This window comes from Diospyros lotus, chromosome 15 (assembly GCF_014633365.1).
Source record: "Diospyros lotus cultivar Yz01 chromosome 15, ASM1463336v1, whole genome shotgun sequence".
In the NCBI taxonomy this organism is placed as follows: Eukaryota; Viridiplantae; Streptophyta; class Magnoliopsida; order Ericales; family Ebenaceae; genus Diospyros; species Diospyros lotus.
The window spans coordinates 22,630,920-22,652,836 of NC_068352.1; the positions used below are offsets into that span (position 1 = coordinate 22,630,920).

At 39.3% G+C, this 21,917-nt stretch overlaps 1 protein-coding gene across 5 annotated transcripts in view; it reads left to right on the forward strand.

Moving 5' to 3' along the window:
• Positions 1 to 21,917, forward strand: part of LOC127791504 (probable bifunctional methylthioribulose-1-phosphate dehydratase/enolase-phosphatase E1 2) — a 95,404-nt gene that overhangs the window by 61,445 nt on the left and 12,042 nt on the right. For all 5 annotated transcript variants that reach the window (XR_008020959.1, XM_052321417.1, XM_052321419.1 and 2 more), the window contains one exon: positions 1,532 to 1,651. Coding sequence is in view for 4 of the 5 variants with exons in the window: in XM_052321417.1 (XP_052177377.1) it covers positions 1,532 to 1,651 (120 nt within the window). In the remaining variant the exon portion in view is untranslated. The remainder of the gene's footprint in view (positions 1 to 1,531; positions 1,652 to 21,917) is intronic.

The window sequence follows — 21,917 nt, forward strand, 5'->3', positions numbered from 1 at the left end:
TATGGCTGCGGTGGAGGGATTGGTAGGTGCTGTAGGGTCGACTCCTTAAAATCCAAGCCTCAAAATCTTCAAAACTTTAGCTGGTTTGGAGCAGAAACTCCCTGCAGAAAAAGTCCCCTAAGTGGCTGGGAAACCCTTTATTTATAGTAGGCCTCAAACTTCCAAGGGAAACCAACTTCTATCTCTTCAAGCTTCCAAGAGAAGCCAACTCCCATTTTGCAAATAACTTCCCCTAAAAGTCACTATTCTATAGGAACCCGAACAAAATAGTCGATCTTACAAAAAGACACCCCAAAATTAACTTACACCAAAATATACCCCCAAAAGCTAAAAATGACCAAAATACCCCTACCCAATTAGTAAAAACACGTGAAAATAAAAACTATGTACAAGATTGCATCAGTTAGGCACTACTTGTTATACAGAATAGCCAAGGTTATGAAATTGACTTTGTTGCCTGTTTCTTTGGTTTCTGTTGAGACCAGCCCATAAAAAGGCAGGGGGAAGAAAGCTGATATTGCACCAACTAGGAGGATGGACCATTAGTTTTTGTTTACTTTTTTAGGTGCATTGTGATGGAGGGGAGGTCACGCTTATTCACAGATCAGGAACAAGGAGGCCTTCTTTATTTGGACTACATCCATTGGTTCTGTTCTCTCCATTGAAACTTGATAAAAAAAAAAAGACTTAGCTAATTATTGTTTTATGTGGGAGGAGATGGAAATTGGTGGGTTGCCTTATCTTAGTTTGTAAAGTGGCTCGTAAGTTGTCGTGCCTTGTTTTTTTTTTTCCATTTTTTTATAGTTAGTTGTATGATGCCAGTCTCAATTTTGGATCTTTTAGGTAATTAGGAACCAATTTATCCCTGCAAGAGTTCTACGTTTGGGTCATTGTTCCTTTATGTGTGATGTGGGCTATTTGGCATGAAAGAAACAAAAGAGCTCTCGACTGATAGAGTCTCATATTCTAAGGGAACACCAATTGAAAGAGTATACTTCTTTCTCTCTGTCCCCATTTGTCTTGTTTATAATGAGATTTCACTATAGATAGATAGATAGATAGGCATGCATGTTTTCTACAAGGTTTGCTTCCTTAATTAATGGCATCTCTTTAGTGGATTTTTATTTATCAAAAATAATTCTTAGCTAGAACTAAAAGGGGCAATGTGAAAACTGGGCCCTAATACTCCTAGAAATGTACTTTTACATGTTTTATTTGATCAAAGCAAAAAGCCCACATTTATTTGGATGCCTACTTGAAGAAAATGATTATACCCTGTACTTACAATCTAGTAACTCAATCTATACAAGTCTGCCTTTATCTGAACACAGTTTGGAGCATGTGGTGTACCAAAGACCTGTTTCACAAAAACTGGAATGTCTAAATTCCTGGTAATGTAGGTCTATATAGAAAGTATGGGAATTAGTTGACATTAGGTTATTTAGTTTATGTAAAATATTGTTTTGAAACGATAGTGCTGTTGGAATAGGAAGTATTTTTCATTTTCATACATTGTCCATAACTTGTGCAGATTTCTGACATGGAGATGATAAAAGGAATTCAAGGACATGGATACCATGATGAGCTTGTGGTTCCGATAATTGAAAATACTGCTCATGAAGGAGAGCTCATAGAGGCTCTTACTGCAGCGGTATAATTCTTTGTACTTATATATCGATAAGACTCGTCCTTTTCTATCATATCTGGATTTTCTTGATGCTGCATTTTTCTGCAGAATTTTGGTCAAAACAATTCTCTGGGCATGTGTTATTAAATCTCTGTCTTCTTGCTTAAAATGTGTACACATGTAATTTTCTTGTATTTGGGTCATACCCTGGCCAATTTGGCTTCTATGGTACGATCATGTTTTTTCGTGTCTACATATGCCTGAGGTACAACACTTTGTGGACATAATTTCTTATTTCATTTGTACTAATTATTTAACAGATCTCTTTCTGTAACCAAATGGAGAAGTATGCAGTTCAAGTTCTAGTTGCTGGGTGGCTTCCTTACTACCTAAAACAAAAGAATATATCTGCATGTACAGAGGATTATTTTGTCCCAAGGGATGCTGTAACCAAATTGACTTAGAGTTTGAGTGTATTACAAAATCTTATATGCAGAAGATCGTTGTGTTGTTACAGCAAATTGTAACTTTGATCTTTGGAGCTATAATGACTCTTCTCTTTGGTCAGTCAACACTTTATGAATGATGAAAAGCTTGTATTTTTTTTTCTCCTTTGGGATAACTTAGAGGCCTTCAAATTTGATCTGCAAATTATAATACTTTCACCTTTATGGAAACTTTAATCCTCCTCATCCTTTACTCTTTATGTTGAGAATTCATATTAGTTTGATTGAATTAGGTGCTGTATATATTAATTATACTTTGTGCCTAACTTAGGTAACTTGTACATAGCAGTTACAGTGTTTTAGTATAATACTTGTAACCCTAGCTTAATAAAATTGGTTTGTCTGTCCAATCTCTCTTTTCCCTCTTTTCTCTTCTCTCAGTTCTGTATATCCATTTCACATGGTATAAGAGCCATCAAGAGGTAAATCTGGAGAACAGGAGATAGCTGTGTTCTGTATCCTCTTGGTGTGAGAATTTTGTCATCCATCGCATCTCTTGATATGGAGATCTGGTGCAGTCTGATTTCTTGATCTGGCAATCTGATCCTGGTTCCTGAAGCTGTGGTATAGTGTTCTGGAGTTCCTGAAACTGCAATCTGGTATTCTGGTGTTCATGTGCTGTCTTGTTGTGTTGTTTGATGAAACTAGGGTTTATACAACATGTCTGGTTCAGAGGTAATCTCCAATACTTCTGTTGTTGCTCCAAGCCTGTCTGCTACCCTGTCATTACAACCGAGAAGCTGAATGGGGAAAATTATTTTTCCTGGTCAGCTTAAGTTAAAATGTGGTTTTGAAGCCAAGGGGTTAATGATCATCTAAAGAAATTGAGTGAGAGACAAATGATAGGACATTATGTGATAACGTTGATGCACAGCTTGTTTCTTTGTTTTGACAGTCAGTTGAACTAGATCTTGTGCCTTTATTTTGTGTTCACGAAAGTTGTGCAAAAATATGGTCACATGCACTAAGGCCTTATACAAAGACATTCTTTGTTTGTACACAATTATTAGTACATTGTTTAATTTTCAAAAAGGAGATTTAGATATGACAACATATCTAGGAAAGGTTCAATCTGCTGCAGCAGATTTCAAAATCATGTTGCCGATCACTGTAAATGTTGTTGTACAGTATGTCCAACGTGATAAATTGTTCATAGTGCTTACATTGGCTAGATTGGGATGTGATTTGGAGTGTTAGGATAGAAATCCTTAGTGGACCCGTCATTCCTACTATTAGAATTATTAGTATAATTATATATATATTAATTATTGTATGTGTGCATTTTATTTGTAATTAGATTAAACCCATAGGTTAAGCCCGTAAGTGTTTAAGGCCCATTATGCCCATTATAAATAACAAACTAAGAAAGGCTAATCTCTTAGGTTTTTCTCTTATAATTATTTTCTCACATGGTGTCAGAGTCACTAGTGAGAAAAATCCTAGCCCTCGCTATGTATCTTTTTCCAGTGACCTTCAAACCCTAGTCGTCATCGTCATTGCCCATGCCAAAACACCACTGTTCGACCATCACTTGCTAATACTGCCTCCACCCTAGGGTTCGTTGCCATCAGATCAACTGACCACCGAAGACCCGTCGCCGATGAACCACCCACGTGTTGTCGCCACGCGCTGCCTCCGCCTCCACGCATTCTTCTTTTCGGTTGCTTAGCCTGATTTACAGAGTCTTCATCAGGTTTTGCTTGTTTCTTTTTCTTTTCTTCCGCTATCCTCATTAGGTCCATCTGTCTCCTCCTCTATGGCGCCTAGCCTACCATTTTCCGGTCCACATTCCACGGCTCCTCCACTTCTTACATATCACTGTTGTCCTCATCTCGCTACCGACGCCAGCATTCCTCCTGCCCAGGATTCTCACAACTCGTTCTCTCCGTTTGTAGTCCTTCCTGCCCTAGATCCTAAGCCCAACAATCTCCCTGTTGCTCTTCACAAAGGTACATGGTCTACTCATAATCCCCATCCTATTTATAACTTTTTATACTATGACTGTTTGTCTTCTTCTTATAGTGCCTTTGTTTTGAGTATTTCCTCTATTTCTATTCCTAAAACCATGGTGAAGCTCTGTCTCATCCTGGTTGGCGCCAGGCTATGTTAGATGAGATTGACGCCTAACATTCAAATAGTACTTGGGATTTGGTGCCTTTACCACTAGCAAAGACTCCCGTTGGTTGCCGATGGGTATTCACTCCCAAAGTGGGTCTTGATGGACAGGTGGAATGTCTCAAGGCCCGCTTGGTTGGTAAAGGCTTTACATAGATCTGTGGGGTAGATTATAGTGATACTTTCTCTCCTGTTGCAAAAATGGTTTCTGTTTGCCTCTTTCTCTCTTTGGTTGTCACGCGTCATTAGCCACTCTATCAGCTCGATATTAAAATGCCTTTCTTCATGATGATTTGCAGGAAGAGGTATATATGGAGCAACCACCTAGTTTTGTTGTTCAGGGGGAGTTTAATGTAATCTGCAAACTCAAGAAGTCTCTCCATGGTTTGAAACAATCTCTACGGACGTGGTTTGGCAGGTTCAACACTATGGTTCAAGCCTTTGGTCTCACTCGAAGTGAAGCTGATCATTTGGTTTTCTATCGCCATTCTTCTTCCTTATGTATATATCTTGTTGTTTATGTAGATGACATTGTTATCACAGGGAGTGATCGGGTTGGAATATAGAAGCTGAATGAACATCTACATTAGCACTTTTAGACCAAAGACCTAGGTTGACTTCGGTATTTCTTGGGTATTGAGGTTGCTAAATCAGGAGATGGTATATCAATTTCTCAAAGAAAGTATGCCCTTGACATCTTAGAAGAAATTGGTATGGTGAACTGCAAACTAGTTGACACCCTAGTAGATTCGAATGTCTGACTCTTGCCAAGACAGGGGGAGCTTTATTCAGATCCTGGAAGGTATAGGAAACTGGTAGGCAAGTTGAACAATCTCATAGTCATTCGTCTTGACATTGCTTTTGTTGTGAGTGTAGTTCCTCAATTCTTCATGTGATTTTCACTGGGTTGCTGTTATCCGGATTTTGAGATACATCAAAAGAGTGTCAGGTAAATGGCTACTCTATGAGGATAGGGAACACACAAATATTTGTTGTTATACAAATGCAGATTGGGCAAGATCTCCTTCTAATCGTCGGTCAACCTTTGGGTATTGTGTTCTTGTGGGAGGAAATCTAGTTTCTTGGAAAAGTAAGAAACAAAATGTAGTAGCTAGATCTAGTGCAGAGGCATAGTATAGGGCTATGGCTAATGCAACTTGTGAGCTCATCTAGTTTAAACAACTCCCGCAAGAACTCAAGTTTTGTGAAGTATCCCCTATGAAGCTTGTTTGTGATAATCAGACTGCCTTATACATTGCTTCCAATCTAGTGTTCTATGAGCGGACTAAGCATATTGAAATAGACTGTCACTTTATTAGAGAAAAACTGGTTTAAGGTGTTATTGTTACAAAGTTTGTTAACTCCAATGATCAACTTGTAGATGTTTTCACCGAGTCTCTAAAGGGTACTTGAGTGGAATATGTTTGTAACAAGCTTGATGTATATGATATCTATGCTCCAGTTTGAGGGGGAGTGTTAGAATTATTAGTATAATTGTATATATTGTAATTATTGTATGTGTGTGTTTTATTTGTAATTAGATTAAGTCCATTTGTTAAGCCCATAGGTGTTTAAGGTCCATTATGCCTATTATAAATAACAAGCTAAGAGAGGCTAATCTCTTAGGTTTTTCTCTCATAATTATTTTCTCACACCTACCATGGAAGAAGTGTTTGCAAGGCTGCTGCCTAGTATTCAGACTTTTCCTGACCCTGATTCAGCAGTTGAGGTGTCTATTATGGTTTCTCAAAATGCATCCTTGGTAATTAGTCCAAAAATAAGTAGCCACAGCATGGTGGATAAGGGGGGAAAAAAAACCTTTTTGCTTGGATTAGAGCAAACCAGGTTATTGTAAAAATACCTGTTATGTGTTACATGGTCATCCACCTAAATCAAATGTGGCATCTATCCACTGACCAGCTGACTGCAGATTCTATTTCTACCTCAATTTCAGCTGGGCAAGGTGTTGTTGAAAGATCAAGTGATGTTTCCCCGCTTATTTTTGGGGAGGAGTTAGCTGAATTTCCCCAGTTCCAGGCAACTAAGCTGGCATTTACTTTTGTAGCTTCAGTTGTACAAGATGCAGGTTCTGTTACTTTTCTGATACCAGGTTCTTCTTCTTCTGCTTGTGCATCTCATTTGTTGCTTAGTCCATTTATTCTTGATTTTGCAGCCTCTGAACATATTTCAAGCAATAAACCTTTGTTTCTCATATTAAGACCTCTAATGTATTGCCTTTTATTACGGTGGCTGATGGTTCTAAGGCCACTCCCATGCGTATAGGTCACACCAATCCATTGCCTTCATCATCTCTTAACTCAGTCCTGCATGTATCTCACTGTCCTTATAGTGTATTCTTTGTTAGTCACTTGACTAAATCTCTTGATTGTTGGGTTATTTTTGATTCCAATTCTGTTTTGATGTAGGATCGAAATATTGGACAAATGATTGGCATAGGACATGAATCTAGAGGCCTTTATCATCTTGCTTTACCAGCTGTTTGTACTATTACTACAACCACGCCTTTCTCAATTCATTGCAATTGGGTCATCCTCATTTGTTTTTACCAAAACAGATGGTCCCATCATTGTCTTCTTTACAGTCTTTAGATTGTGAATCTTGCCAATTGGGCAAGCATGTACTCTCTTATTTTCCATATTGAATTAATAAAAGAGCCAATTCTCCTTTTTCTCGTGTGAGATCTGATTTTTAGGGTCCAAGTAGAGTTAAATCTAAACAAGGTTTTTCTTACTTTGTTACTTTTATTGATGATTGCTCTCATTTTACTCGGCTCTATTTAATGAATGATCGAACTGAGTTGTTGTCTATGTCCACTTCATTATATAATAAGGTAGAGGCCTAGTTTGATTCTTCTGTTTGTAGCTTTCGGAGTGATAAAGCCAAGGAATATTGTTTCAAAAATTTTCATTCTTTTCTATCGTCTCATGGTATTCTTCATCAAACTATGTATCCATATACTCAACAATAGAATAGGGTGGCAGAATGTAGAAATCGTCATCTCATACCTTATTAGTTCATATGCATGTTCCTCTTCCTTTTGTAATTCTACTCTTTTGACTTCTTGTTATCTAATTGATTGAATTCCTTCTACTGTTCCTAATGGACATATTTCAAGTACTCTAGTTTTCCCTCACAAACCCTTATATCCTCTTCCTCTTTGTACTTTTGGTTTGACCTGTTTTGTTCATCTTTTATCACTAGGAAGGGACAAAGTATCACCTTGATTTGTTAAGTGTGTCTTCTTGGGTTATGCTCAATTTTCAAAGTGTTACAAGTGTTTTTCCCCGATCTCAATTGTTATTTTTTTTCTTCTGATGTTACTTTCTTTGAGTCTAGTCCTTTCTTTGCTTCTTCCTCATCTTTGGATGAGGTTCTTCTTGTTCCTTCTTTTTCTTCTCTGGTTCCTACTAGTTTCTAAAAGGCGGCCGCTACGAATACTTGTAAATCGGCACCCCTAGTCAAGCCCAATTAGCGCCTAGGCGGCCCAGGCTACGCCTAGCCGCCTGGGTCGCCGCCTAGACACCTGGATCAGCATTTGGTATTTCCCCTTTCCCTTTCTCTCTTGTTGCTTTTCCTTTCTCTTGTCGTTTCTCTCTCTCGTCGCTTTCCCATTCTCTCTCTTATCGCACGTTGCCTGGGTTGTCTTTCATGGACTTGTCGTTTTCTCTCTCTTGTTGTTGTCGTCGTCACCAATCGTCTCTTCGCCATTCTCTCGCTGCCGGTTCTCTCTCTTCTTCCTCTAGTACGTATGGCCATCATCTGGGTTTGCAGTTCTTCTTCCTCCAGTACAAAAAATTGCTTCTTGCTGCAGTTGCTATAGCAAGCGTTGCTGGAGCAGCTGCTTGTAGCAACAACAACAAAAAGCAACCGTGCACATGCTTGTTGTTGCTAATGCTGGATTTTCTTGGTTAAGGTCTAAATTTTGCTCTTGTTCATCTTTCTTATTTGTCTATGTGAGAATTCCATGTCGTCTCAATAAGGGAGACTTGGGCTATATACAAGGAGTAGGATCCCTCCACCTGTTAAGTTGGCTTTTCAGGTTGGAGTTCTACCTTTGACTTCTTACATGGTATTAGAGCCAACCCTTGGCTGGGGGACTACCCTCGGTCATGGTCATGGACCAGTACCCTGCCCGATCACTTGGACATGTATTAGTTATTGGAGAAGCTTCGGCGTGGGAGGGAGTGTGAGAATCCCACATCACCTCAGTAAGGGAGACTTGGGCTATATATAAGGAGAATGATCCCTCCACCTGTTAAGCTGACTTTTCAGGTTGGAGTTCTACCTCTGACTTCTTACAATCTATGTTGTATTTTGTTGTTGGCTTTGTTATTTTTGTTCTGTCTTTGTTTGATTCTATTGTTTGTAACGCCTATAAGCTGTGTTTCACAAAGTCTAAATCCTAAACTTAATAATCTATGTTAATGTTTTCTCAGCCTTAATTTCATTATTTCACTTGTCTTTCCAACTTTGATTTATTTGAAAATAATATCAAATTACATCAAAAAGTTAAAAAAGAAAAACAACAATTTTCTTAGGCGCCTAGGCACTAGGCCCTAGTTTGGTGCCCTACTAGCGCCTTGCGCGTTTTAGAACACTGGTTCGTACTATCTCTTCTCCATTACCTCCTCTATTCCTCCTTGCCCTCTTTTAACATATCAACGGTGTTCTTGACCATCTTTTCTTCTGGCTCCTATTCTTCTAGATGGTGTGGTTTCTTCACCTCTTGTTCCTCCAAATGCTATAGTTACTTCAGATGCTTGTCTCCCTACACGTGCTATTTTTCCTTTAGTTTTTGGTCCTGTTCAACCATATCTTCACAAAGGTACTTATTCTTCTTGTAGTCCTCATCATAGTCAATCCAAAAGAGAGGGTTGTACTATGGATGAGATGTCTGCTTTGCTTACTAATGGGACATGGGATTTGGTTCCACTTCCTCTTGGGAAGTCCTTAGATGGTTGTTGCTGGGTTTTTACCATTAAAGTTTTCTGATGGATTTATTTATAGATTGAAAGTCTATTTGGTTGCCAAGGGTTATACGCAAATCTTTGGTCTTGATTATGGAGATACATTTTCCTTGGTGGGTAAGATTGCTTTAGTTTGTTTATTTCTTTCCATGTTTTCCATTAGACATTGACCTCTTTATTAGCATGACATCAAAATGCTTTTCTTGAGGAGGTTTATATGGAGCAACCACCTACATTTGTTTCTTAGGGGGAGACTCACCCGGCTTACCCTCTTAAGAAATCCTTGTATGGTTTGAAGCAATCACCTAGGTGCTGGTTTTGGTTGCTTTAGCTTTATAGTTTAATCTTTTGGATTGACTAGGAGCAAGGATGACCATTCTGTTTTCTATTGTCATGCTCCTTGTGGTGTCATCGATTTGATTGTCTATGTGGTAATATTGTAATTATTACTGATGATGAGTAGGGGATATCTCAGTTGAAGGCCCTATCAAAGCTTGGATTCTGACAAAGTATTCTCACTGGTTCGGCAAGAATTGGGCAAGAAATTAAGGGAGAAATTGAGGAGAATTGTAGGGAGAAAATAGAAGAACAGAGAATGAGAGGGAGAAAGATCGAGAGAGATAGAAAGTGTTTGAGAAGGAATGCGGAATTTTCTATTGATATTTGATGCTTTGGATAAGGCTGAATCAGGCCTTATATATTGATTACAGTAGTATAACTAATTGATTCCTTTCGTACAATGAGCTGGCCATCTTCTAGAACAATTTAGTTATAACTACCAAGGTATAACCCCTCACAGCCTAACAACCATGGTACAACCCTCAGCCTGAGATACATGACAATTCCCTTTACCTTAAAAATTTTCTTGTCCTTAAGAAATGCTGAGAAGCTGGGCAGCCCAAGGAAATTGTTTGAAGAGGTCTAGTAAGTACTCCTAGGTGTTGTTATCCGGGTGGAGGTGGGACCATCTCACCAACACTTGAGTCAGGGGAGCCCTTTGCTTGTAGATACTCGTTCGGTCGACTATAATTGCTGGTTCCTCAATAGGATTGGTGTCTTTAGTAAAGGCCCTAAAGAGAGGTAAGGATGGGTTGACTTATTGTGTGCCTCCTGACCTCTTGAGCAGTGCACGTGAAATACTGGATGAATTTGGCAATTAGCTGGCAATTGGAGTTGGTAGGCGACATTTCCAAATCTGGTTGTATTAGGGAATGTGTCATAAAACTTTGGGTTTGGTTTAGTGACCTGCCCTTGGGAAAGAGATTTCTAATGAGCATGCTTTAGCTTTAAATAGACTAGATCTCCCACATTGAACTCCCTTTCACTCCTCCTCCTATTTGCAAACTACTTTATGCGATTTTGGGCAATAGACAACTCCTTTGGTAACTGTAGGACCTGTTGTCTTTGTTGTAGGTAAGTATTCACTGTTGCTACTGTGGTTGGGCCAATGATGGTTGGTAGGAGTGGGGGTTTGTATTCATACATTGCCTTGAATGGTGACATTTTTATTGAACTGTGGTGGCATGAGTTGTACCACCATTGGGTCAATGAGAGCCACTTGGGCCAACCCTTGGGTTGTAGGAAACAAAGGCAGCATAGGTAGGTTTCAAGGCATTGGTTACCTCTCTTCATTTGTCCATCTGTTTACGGGTGATAAGCAGTGGACGTGTGAAGGTTAGTCCCCAAAGATTTCAACAACTCTTCCCATAGCAGGCTAGTGAACAACTTGTCCTTGTTAGATACTATATTCTGGGGTATTCTATGCAACTTTACCACTTGGTCGAGGAAAATTCGAGCTATCTCTTGAGCTGTGAAGGGGTGGGAGAGACCAAGGAAGTTGGTAAACTTTGTGAATTGATCAACTACCACCAGTATGTAGTCCTTCCCCTCATACCTGGCTAACCCTTCCATAAAATCCATTGATATGCTACTCCGTGCTTTGTCAGGGGTGTCCAATGGCTGTAGTAGCCCCAGGGTTGCTACCATCTCATGATTGCATCTCTTACACACATCACAAGCCATTACAAATTCCATCACAAATTGCTTCATCCTAGTCCAATAGAAAATTTGTTTCACAATGTGGTAGGTGCTTTGTATGCTTGAATATCCTCCCAAAGGGGTTCCATGCAAGGATTGTAGTATCCTTTTATGAGTCGATCACACCCCCCAATTACCAGCCTACCTTGGTACCTTAGTAGCCTATTAGTTAGTGTGAAGCCGTGACTACTAGAAAGGTCAATAATCATTTGTTCTAACAACTCCTTAGTCCACTCATCCTCTTCATAACTTGCTGTTACTTCCTGATACCAATCAGGGATAACTGAGGTAATGGTGGCAGATGCTCTTTCAAAACAGCGAGACAATGCATCAATAGCAATATTTTCCTTCCCCTTCTTGTAATGTATGATGTAATCTAGTCTCATGAGCTTGGTCATCTCTTTCCTTTGCAATTGCATGTGTAGCTTTTGTTGCAGTAAAAATTTTAAGCTCTCTTGATAAGTCTTTATTATGAATTAATTTCCCTTCCGGTAATAATGTTGTTTCTCCATAGGAGTCAACACCGCCAGCAACTCCTTATCATAAGTACTCAAACCCGCTTGGCTACTGAAAGCCAATGGTCTGCTCTCTTGCATTAAGACAACCCTTATTCCCATGTCACTAGCATCAGTTTCTAGCACAAATGGTTTACTAAAGTCTGGTAGGGTTAATTCATGAACCTCTTTCATTGCCTTTTTTTAGTTGTATAAAGGCTTCTTTGGCCTTGGGATTCCAATGAAAATTCTCCTTCTTTAACAGCCCAGTGAGTGGCCTAGTAATTATCCCATAATCTTTCACAAATCTTTGTTAGTAGACTGTGAGTCCAAGAAATCCCGTCAAGGCCTTGGCCAAGAAGTCATGGCAGCCCTTTCTTTGGATTTGTGCTAACCCCTAAACTAGAGATGATGTGCCCTAGGTATTCAACTTGCCTTTGGGCAAAAGCACACTTTGACCTTTTAGCATATAATCGGTTAAGTCTAAGGACTTCAAATGTAACCCTTAGGTGATCAATATGTTTGGAAAAAGAAGGGCTATATACTAGGATATCGTCAAAAAATACTAGGATGAAATCTCATAGATAAGGAGCAAAGATTTGGTTCATCAGCGCTTGGAATGTGGCTAGGGCATTAGTGAGGCTGAAGGGCATCACTGTGAATTCAAAATGCCCATGGTGTGTTCTGAATGCAGTTTTGGGTATGTCCTCGGGTCTCATTCTAATATGATGGTAACCTGATTCGAGTTCTAATTTGGAGAATATTGTGGTATTCTTTAATTCATCTAATAGGTCATCTATGATGGGGATAGAGAACTTATTCTTGACTGTTATGGTGTTGAGTTGACGATAGTCAACACAAAATTTTCAGGAACTGTCTTTCATTTTAGCAAGCAACATAGGTGATGCAAAAGGGCTAAGACTAGGTTTGATGATGGATTTTTGAAGTATTTCCTTGACCATTTTTTTGATCTCAGTCTTTTGGATTGGGGGATTTTGGTAAGACCTGTTAAATCATAAAACTAGGGCATAGAATCTTAGAAATCAAGACTTAAAACTAGGGCATAGAATCTTAGAAATCAAGACTCGAGAGAGACAGGAAAAGAGAAATCTTCTTGAGGAAGTTTTTCATTTAAAGTATATTAATCACAACTGAAAAGACAATACATAAGCTGTATTTATACAGCCTTAGAACCCACAGAAGATTATTGCCACAAGCATAAAACAGAAACTAAAACAGCAACACCTAATCAGACTTAATGAAACAAATATAAAGAGAATGTTATCTAAATACAACATTCTCTTCAACACTCCCCTTCAAATCATGCTCCTGCACTTGCTTTCCAGTAGAAAATGTTTTATGAAAAGCTGTCATTGCTGTAACTCGTTGAACACCAGTACTGATAGGAAACCAGGCAAGATTAAGCTTACTGCATAAAAGCTGAAATCTGTCCCTTGGTAAACTCTTGGTTAAAATATCAGCCACCTGGTCAGACGTAGGAACGTAGCGAATTTCTACTTCACCTCGTTCAACCTTTTCCCTCACAAAATGCACATCAACACCAACATGCTTCGTCCGCGAGTGGAAAACAGGATTTTCAGCCATGCTTTTTGCTGCTAAGTTGTCACACCATAAAACTGGAGTAGAACTAAGCGGATAACCCAACTCAGTAAACAAAGATGTAAGCCATAAAATTTCCATTACTCCCAAAGCAACAGATCTGTACTCAGCTTCCCCTACAGAACGAGCAACAACTGACTGCTTTTTAGAGCCCCAAACGATAAGATTTTGACCAAGATAGACACAAAAGCCACTAGTACTCCTTCGAGTGACTTTACATCCAGCATGATTAGCATCAGTAAATACTGTGAGATTCAAAGGACCAGGCGTAGATGAGAAAAACAAACCAAGACCAGCTGTACCCTTGATATACCGAAGCAACCTTTTGCAAGCCAACCAGTGTTGACTCTTAGGTTTGGAAGAAAACTGACTCAACTTATTTACAGCAAATGCAAGGTCAGGTCTTGTATATGTCAAGTATTGAAGAGAGCCTATAATAGTTCGATACAAGGCTGGATTAGGAAAATCTTCACCATCATTAGTTAAGGAAATTCCAGCATTCATAGGTGTGTCACAAGGCTTACAATCGGCCATATCAGCCTTCTTCAATAAATCCAGAATATATTTAGTTTGAGTAAGGAAAAGACTATTGGCATTACGATAGGCTTCAAACCCTAGAAAGTAGTTGACAGCTCCTAGAGTTTTCAAGGCAAATTGACAATCAAGATCATGAATACACTGCTGAAGAGCAGTCGGACTAGAGCCAGTAAGAAGGATATCATCAACATAGACAAGCACAAACAAGACATAATCAACGGTCCGTTTGATGAATAAAGAAGCATCTGCAATTGAACGAACAAAACCCCAGCTGATTAACGCTTCTTTCAGCTTGTTGTACCAAGCTCGAGGAGCTTGTTTCAACCCATATAGGGACTTAATCAACCGACAAACATGTGTAGGCTTTGAGTCATTCACAAATCCTTCTAGTTGAGCCATATAGACCGTTTCTGCCAAGTCACCATTCAAAAACGCATTGTTCACATCTACTTGTTGAATTTCCCAACCAGATGACACAGCAAGAGAAAACAATACTCGAATTGTGGGTGCCTTAACCACGGGACTAAACGTTTCAACATAGTCAATACTAGGATTTTGTAAGAAACCTTTAGTAACAAGTCGGGCTTTATACTTCAAAACAGACCCATCAGGTTTAAATTTTACCTGGAAAATCCATTTGTTTCCAACCAAATTCATATCAGCTGTGTAAGGAACCAATTCCCAAGTGTGATTCTGTTGCAGAGCATTGTACTCTGCTTCCATGGCTTTAGCCCATCATGAGTCTAATAGAGCCTTGCTAACTGATGTTGGCTCAAGGGAACTCACTAACGCATGAGGAGATGTGGGAACAAGTTGCCTAGATTTAAACCGAGTAAGCATAGGATGAATGGATGGAGCTGGAGGAGGTTTAGTTTTAGTAACCTGAGATACAGGTGGAGCAGAGGGTGTAGGAGGAACAGAAGATAACGAAGGTGATGTGGTGGTGGCAGGTAAATTGTCTGTTATATGCAGAACTGGATCCGAGGAAGTAGTACCGACGGGACACTGATCAGAAACAGAAGGAGAAACAATAGGAGAAATAATAGGATGAAGAAATTACGTGGTAGGAGTGCGAGGATTAAAGTTTGTAGATGATGCAGCAGTGTGAGGAGAAGAAGAAAATATAGTCAGATAAGGAAAATCTTGTTCATTAAATTGAACATGACGAGTAGTGTAAATGCGACCTGATGGATGAAGACATCTATAACCAGCTTGAATAGAACTATATCCAAGAAAAATACACTTAGTTGAATGAAACTCAAACTTATGTTTGTTATAAGGTCGAAGTAAGGGAAAACAGGCACAGCCAAATGGCTTAAGCAAATGATAATTAGGAGGTTTTTGATACAACACCTCAAAAGGAACCTGAGAGTGAATAGATGTGGAGGGTAGGAGGTTAATCACATGAACAGCAGTGAGGAAAGCTTCTACCCAAAACTTTAGAGGCATTTTAGCATGAGCTAATAGAGTCAAGCCCATTTCAGCTATATGCCTATGTTTTCTTTCAGCAATTCCATTTTGTTGATGAGTGTGAGGGTAGGAAAACCTAGGTTGAATACTGTTTTGACGAAGATAGGGTAAACAAGCCCTATATTCCCCTCCATTATCGGTTTGCAATGCTTGAAGTTTGGTTTGAAACTGATTCTTAACCAACTTATGAAAGGTACTGAAAATTGATAACACATCTGATTTGAGCTTTAAAGGGTATAACCAGGTGTATCGAGTATAAGCATCTACAAAATGGATGTAATAACGAAAACCTTCCATAGACAACATAGGTGCTGGTCCCCAGAGGTCAGAATAAACCAGCTGTAAGGGACGAACAACAGTAATATCATGAGAAACAGACGGAAGTTGATGTAACTTGCCAATTTTGCAAGAATCACAAAAGGACAAACTGGAAGATGAACAAGACATTCCAATTTTATTCAACACTTGTTGTAGTACATTTAAAGAGGGATGTCCCAATCGATTATGCCAAACTTGACTACTACTAGTGTTTTGAGCTACACAAGCAGCTTTGGACGTTTCATGAACAAATGAATGTCATCCTTTACATGTACTAAAAGCATTACATGAATTGGATGAAAAAGAAAAATCAGTTGAAGGAACAGAAATTTGCTCTAAAAGACGGGCTGAAGTGCTGGTTGCAGCAAAGCAAGATGCTGGAACTAGCTGATATAACCCATCCTTAAGTTGGCCCCGTAGAAGAACTCCCCCGGATCCTTTGTCCTTAATAAAACACACATTAGAATGAAATTCAGCAACCACATTATGATCTCTAGTTAGTTGAGAAACACTAAGAAGATTTTTATGGATACTAGGAACATGAAGAACATTAGGAATACAAAGAAATGAATTTGAAGTAGTATTTAACATTTCTGAACCAACATGAATAATTGGCAACTGCTTACCATTGCCTATAGTAACTTTTTCTCCACCATGATAGGGCGAGTGGACAGATAGATTATTTAGGTTCGAGGTAATATGATTTGTGGCGCCGGAGTCCACAAACCAAGCTGGATCAGAAAGAGATGACTGAGGAGAGTTAAATTGAGAAGATTGGTATGAAAGAAACTGATCCGAAGATCCATGAGGAAGTGAGCCTATTATTGAGCCAGTATCATTAGTGTAGGCTCCATTAGAATCACTAAAAGCTGCCATGTAAGCGCCTGAATCAAATTGATTTCCAGGATTAAAGGTTCCACTAGATCTTCCACCAGTAAAATTTCCAGTAGGCTGATTCTGATTATTTACTCGAGTAAAGTTCGGATCAAACCGGTAATAGCACTTATCCACATAATGTCCTGGCTTACCACACAGCTGACAGTAGAATTTTCTATTTGAAAACCTGCCTCGACCTCTACCTCCTCTAAATCCTGAACCTCCTCCTCGTTTTGTATTTCTGCCTCAACTAAAACCAAAAGTTCCATTACTTTGATGTGTTGCCACATTAACATTCATGTTAGATGACATTGACTCAAACTGTAAAGATGTTTGAGGCACATTTTTAGCAGCCAGCCTTTGTTCATGCATAAGCAACAAATATTGAACCTTTTCCAGATCTATCTCATCCATCTGATATGTTATTAAACTCACCACAGTGTCATAATCTTGATCGAGACCATTTAGAATTGCAAGAAGCACTTCATTCTCACCAAGTGGTTCTCCTATGGCGGCTAGAGAATGACTTATTGTCTTAATTTTCAAGACATAGTCATTAACGGATAAACTTTCCTTTTTAACAGACCTTAGCTGCTGCTTTAACTGGAAGGATTTTGCAATTGTTTGTCTAGCATATAATTTCTCAAGATAGAGCCATACCTCGGTAGATGATTCGCATTGAATCACCTGCGCTAATACTTCCTCGGTGATTGTGGAGAAAAGCCATCCGAGAAGCAGCTGGTCAGATCTGAGCCAGTTAACATATTCTGGATTCACCTCCGAATTCGTTGCTGCATTGTCGCTTGTGGAGTCAGTTATGTATTTAGAAGGAGGAGAAGCTTTATTCAAGTACGTCACTAGATCAAAAGCGCGGACAGTGGCTAAGATTTGAGCCTTCCAAAATATATAGTTCTTGGAATCAAGTTTCAGAGGAATGAAACTAAAGGCTTTTGACATTGCTGTGAAATCGAACTGAGACACGGACAAAGCATTCGAGGTAGATCGAAGAGGAGAGGTAGAGGAAGAATGATTCTCATGAGCAGACGCCATTAGTCGATTAAGGCTCTGATACCATGTTAAATCATAAAACTAGGGCATAGAATCTTAGAAATCAAGACTTAAAACTAGGGCATAGAATCTTAGAAATCAAGACTCGAGAGAGATAGGAAAAGAGAAATCTTCTGGAGGAATTTTTTCATTTAAAGTATATTAATCACAATTGAAAAGACAATACATAAGTTGTATTTATACAGCCTTAGAACAGACAGAAGATTATCGCCACAAGCATAAAACAGAAACTAAAACAGCAACACCTAATCAGACTTAATGAAACAAATATAAAGAGAATGTTATCTAAATACAACATTCTCTTCAACAAGACCTTATGTTGACAAGTTTGGTGTTGGGTTTGAGTGGGATGGAATGGTTAAGGGATCTTTTAGGTGGTAGAAAATCGAGCTCTACAAATAAGTCCTCAAACTCAACTAACAATATGTTAAGAGAGTCAAGCTCTCGTACCTTTAAGTTGGACTGATGTTGGCTACTGACTGTCAACATGAGTTCTCCTCCTTGTTCCCCATTTTCCTTTGAAAACTCCATGTCCTAAATAGAGAACAGCTGTGCCACTTGGGACAACTTGTTCTTGAGCATCTTTTGTAACCTCTTTCCCGTGATCATCTTGCATGTGTTTGTTTCCAAATTGTCGGTAAGGGTCATCTTATTGCTGCCCTTTTCAAAAGTCACCTCTATTTTGTTGAAATCAAAACTTGTAGGGCTCACATTCTTCATCCAACCCACCCCCAATACGATGTCACATCCTTCTGACTTTAACAATCTTAAGTCAGCCTCAAACGCCTCTCCTTGCATCTCCCAACAAAACCCAACACATGCAGATTTGCTCATCACTTTGCTACCATTGGCCATGGTCACTGGTAGGGGCTGAGTACTGGTCAGGTTACGACCCACATTCCTTGTTGTGCCCTTATCCAAAAATTGTGGATACTCTTACTATCAATTTAGACCATCAATTTGTAGTTAGGTATCCTTGCTTCCACCTTGATTATCTTACTATTGGTCAGCCCCTTTAGTGCATGCAGGGAGATTTCTCCATTATCATCTGCTTCAAATTCACTTTGAAATGCAGGCACCTCCTCCCTTGGTTCCATTTCTTCTTCTTCCTCTTCCAACAAAAGTAGTTGTCCCTTGCACTAATGACCGGGGAAATATTTTTCCCCACATTGAAAGCATAATCTAGCTTGCTTCCTTGCTCCATAAGTTTTCCTCCTTGTGACGCATGGGAGTGACGGTGGCTGGGACTCAAACGCCTAGAACCCTGGTTGATTTTAATGACCTCGTTGCCATACCCTTTACCTCCTTGTTATAGGTCACTAGAACTTATCCCCTTTGCCGACAACCTCTACTATATCCATCATACTCTGATCACCAAACCTTTCACACAAATCCTCCATGAATTCAGCCCATTGGTAGCCTTCTCTAACCCTCAACCAACTCTATAACCAAACATTCCCTACATCATTGAGGTAGGTAACAACCATGGCAACCTTCAATTGGTCTGGTATATTGTACAAATTGAACATCCTTTCACATTTTCTTACCCACCCCCTCGAGTTAAGACCATCAAACATGGGAATCTCCATTTTTGGCAAAGGAAAACATGACTGATTTTGGGCCAGCCTGCACATCTTGCCTCCTTTCTAACATGTTCTCCCTGTTCACTATCGGTTCTTCCTCGAATTTAGAGGTTCCAATAGCTCGGTGGGTTTCCCCAATCCCCGGTAATATCTAGTTTGACCTCTCCCTAGGAGGAAAATTAGGGGAAAGTGTTATCAAGTTTTGACGGGCAAACATCACCATAAAACTCTGTAGTTGCTCCTGAATCTAGCTCCCAGCTTCCTCTCGTAGGCCTCCTATTTGGCAACCGATTTCAGTGCGCATTTGAGCAATTACACCATCCAACTTCCTTTCCAACCCTTCCATCAAGTTCCCCATCTTCCAATCTAACGAAACAAATCACTTCATGATTTCAATTGAACCGAATCTTTAATAGATCTGCTCTAGTTTGTAGGTTGGAGACAATGGAGTTGAGCTACTACAGTTAGGCCTCAAAGTTCTTCATCCTTGTTCTGTCCGCCATAGGGGGTAAAATTGTAGGGAGCTTTGTCGGCCAAGGAGGTGCTTTGATACCAAATTGTAAGACCTTTGAATTTGACAAATTATTCTCATTGGTTCGGGGAGAATTGGGCAAGAAATTGAGGAGAATTGTAGGGAGAAAATAGAAGAACAGAGAATGAGAGGGAGAAAGGTTAAGAGTGATTGAGAGAGAAAGTGTTTGAGAAGGAATCTGGAATTTTCTATTGATATTTGATGCTTTGGATAAGGCTAAATCAGGCCTTATATATTGATTACAACAGTATAACTAATTGATTCCTTTCGTACAATGACCTGGCCATCTTCTAGAACAATTTTGTTATAACTACCAAGGTATAACCCCTCATGGCCTAGCCACCACAGTACAACCCTCCTTAGCCCTTGGTACATGACAAGCCCATTTGCATTCTTGGGTTTTGAGGTTCTTAGATTTGTACATCGCATTTGTAATTGTATCTCTCAAAGAAACTATGCTCTTGATGTTTTGGAGGAGACAAATACGTGGGATTCTATGCCCATTGATACACTTATGGATCCTAATTTTAAGCATGTTCTTGGACTAGGGAAGCTTATACATGATCCAGGGTGTTGCAGGAGACTGTTGTGAAGAAAAATTATCTTACAATGAATGGACTAGATACTGCATTTGTTGTTAGTGTGGTTAGCCAGTTTTTGGATTCTCCTTGATGATTATTGGCATGCTTTGGTGTGTATTTTGTGATAAATTAAGGGTTCACTTGGTAAAAGATTCTTATTTGAGGATAAAGGTCATACATAGGTGATTGGTTATGCAGATGCTAATTGGGCGAGCCATCCATTTGATAAACGGTCCACTTCTTGCTATTGTGTTTTCGTTGGAGGTAATCTGGTTTCTTGTTAGAGTAAAAAGAAGCAAGTTGTTGCTAGATCTAGTGCCAAAGCTGAGTATAGAGTCACGCCATTAACTACATGTGAGCTGCTTTAACTGAAACAACTTCTTATGGAGCTATAGTTTGGTGGTTCAGGTTTTATGCAGCTTATGTGTGACAATCAAGCTGCTCTTCATATTGCCTCTAATCCTATTTTTTATGAAAAGATCAAACATTTTGAAATAGGCTGTCACCTTGTGCGAGAAAACTGGTTTCTGGCGAGATATCTTTTAGCATTTGATGGGACTATGGATCAGCTGGCCACCCTATTTACTAAAGCTCTTCGAAGTCCAAGGATTGAGTGTATTTGTTCCAAGCTAGGCACATATGATATGCATGCGCCTGCTTGAGGGAGAGTTGAGGATTCATATTAGTTTGATTATATTAGGTGCTGTATGCATTAGTTGTACCTTGCATCTAGCTTAGGTAACTTGTACATAGCAGTTACAGTGTTTTAGGATAAATACTTGTAATCCTAGCTTAATAGAATTGAATTAGCGTTTCCCTCCAATCTATCTTTTCCCTCTTCTTTTCTCTTAGTTTTGTATATCATTTGACAAGAGCTAGTGTCCTTATTATCAAAATGTGATTTTTTGTATTCATAGGCTGAAACTAGCTCAATTTATTTACAAAAGCATGCAAACAACTCTGTTTCTATTTTATTTAATTTTATCAAATTCTCTTTCTGAGTGTTAAATAAGATAAGGGGTATTAGTGTAATTAACTTAAAATACTTATATATATACTGTCTTGTATTATACACTTTTGGTAGAATATACATACATTATTTTATTCACATGGTATTAGAGCCACTAGACTCCTCCTCGGAGATAGTCACTGGTGAGGAATCATTGGGTGTGATAGACGCCTGACCCTCTGAAGCGTTAACAATGTTAGCAGTACTAATTGCTTGAGGTTGGCGTCCATGTAAGTGATAGCAAGTCTCCTGAGTGTGACCAAGACGATTACAATAGGAGCACTGGGCCGAGGATGCCCAACACCACGATGACCACCTGAATTAATTCCATGACTAGGATGAGAATCAGTCTGGGAGTAACAAGGGATGAGTGATCTCTAGGTACAGATGTGCCACGATCAGTAGTAATAGAAGAGATTGTAAGTAACCTTGCAAATACCTCCGTTAAAGGAGGTAGAGAGGCACTGCCGAGAATTTGTGTTTTAATTGATTAAGCTTAGGTTGAATCCCATGAAGGCAGAGTGTAGTAAATATTTGATCACGCTGTTGCTGTTGT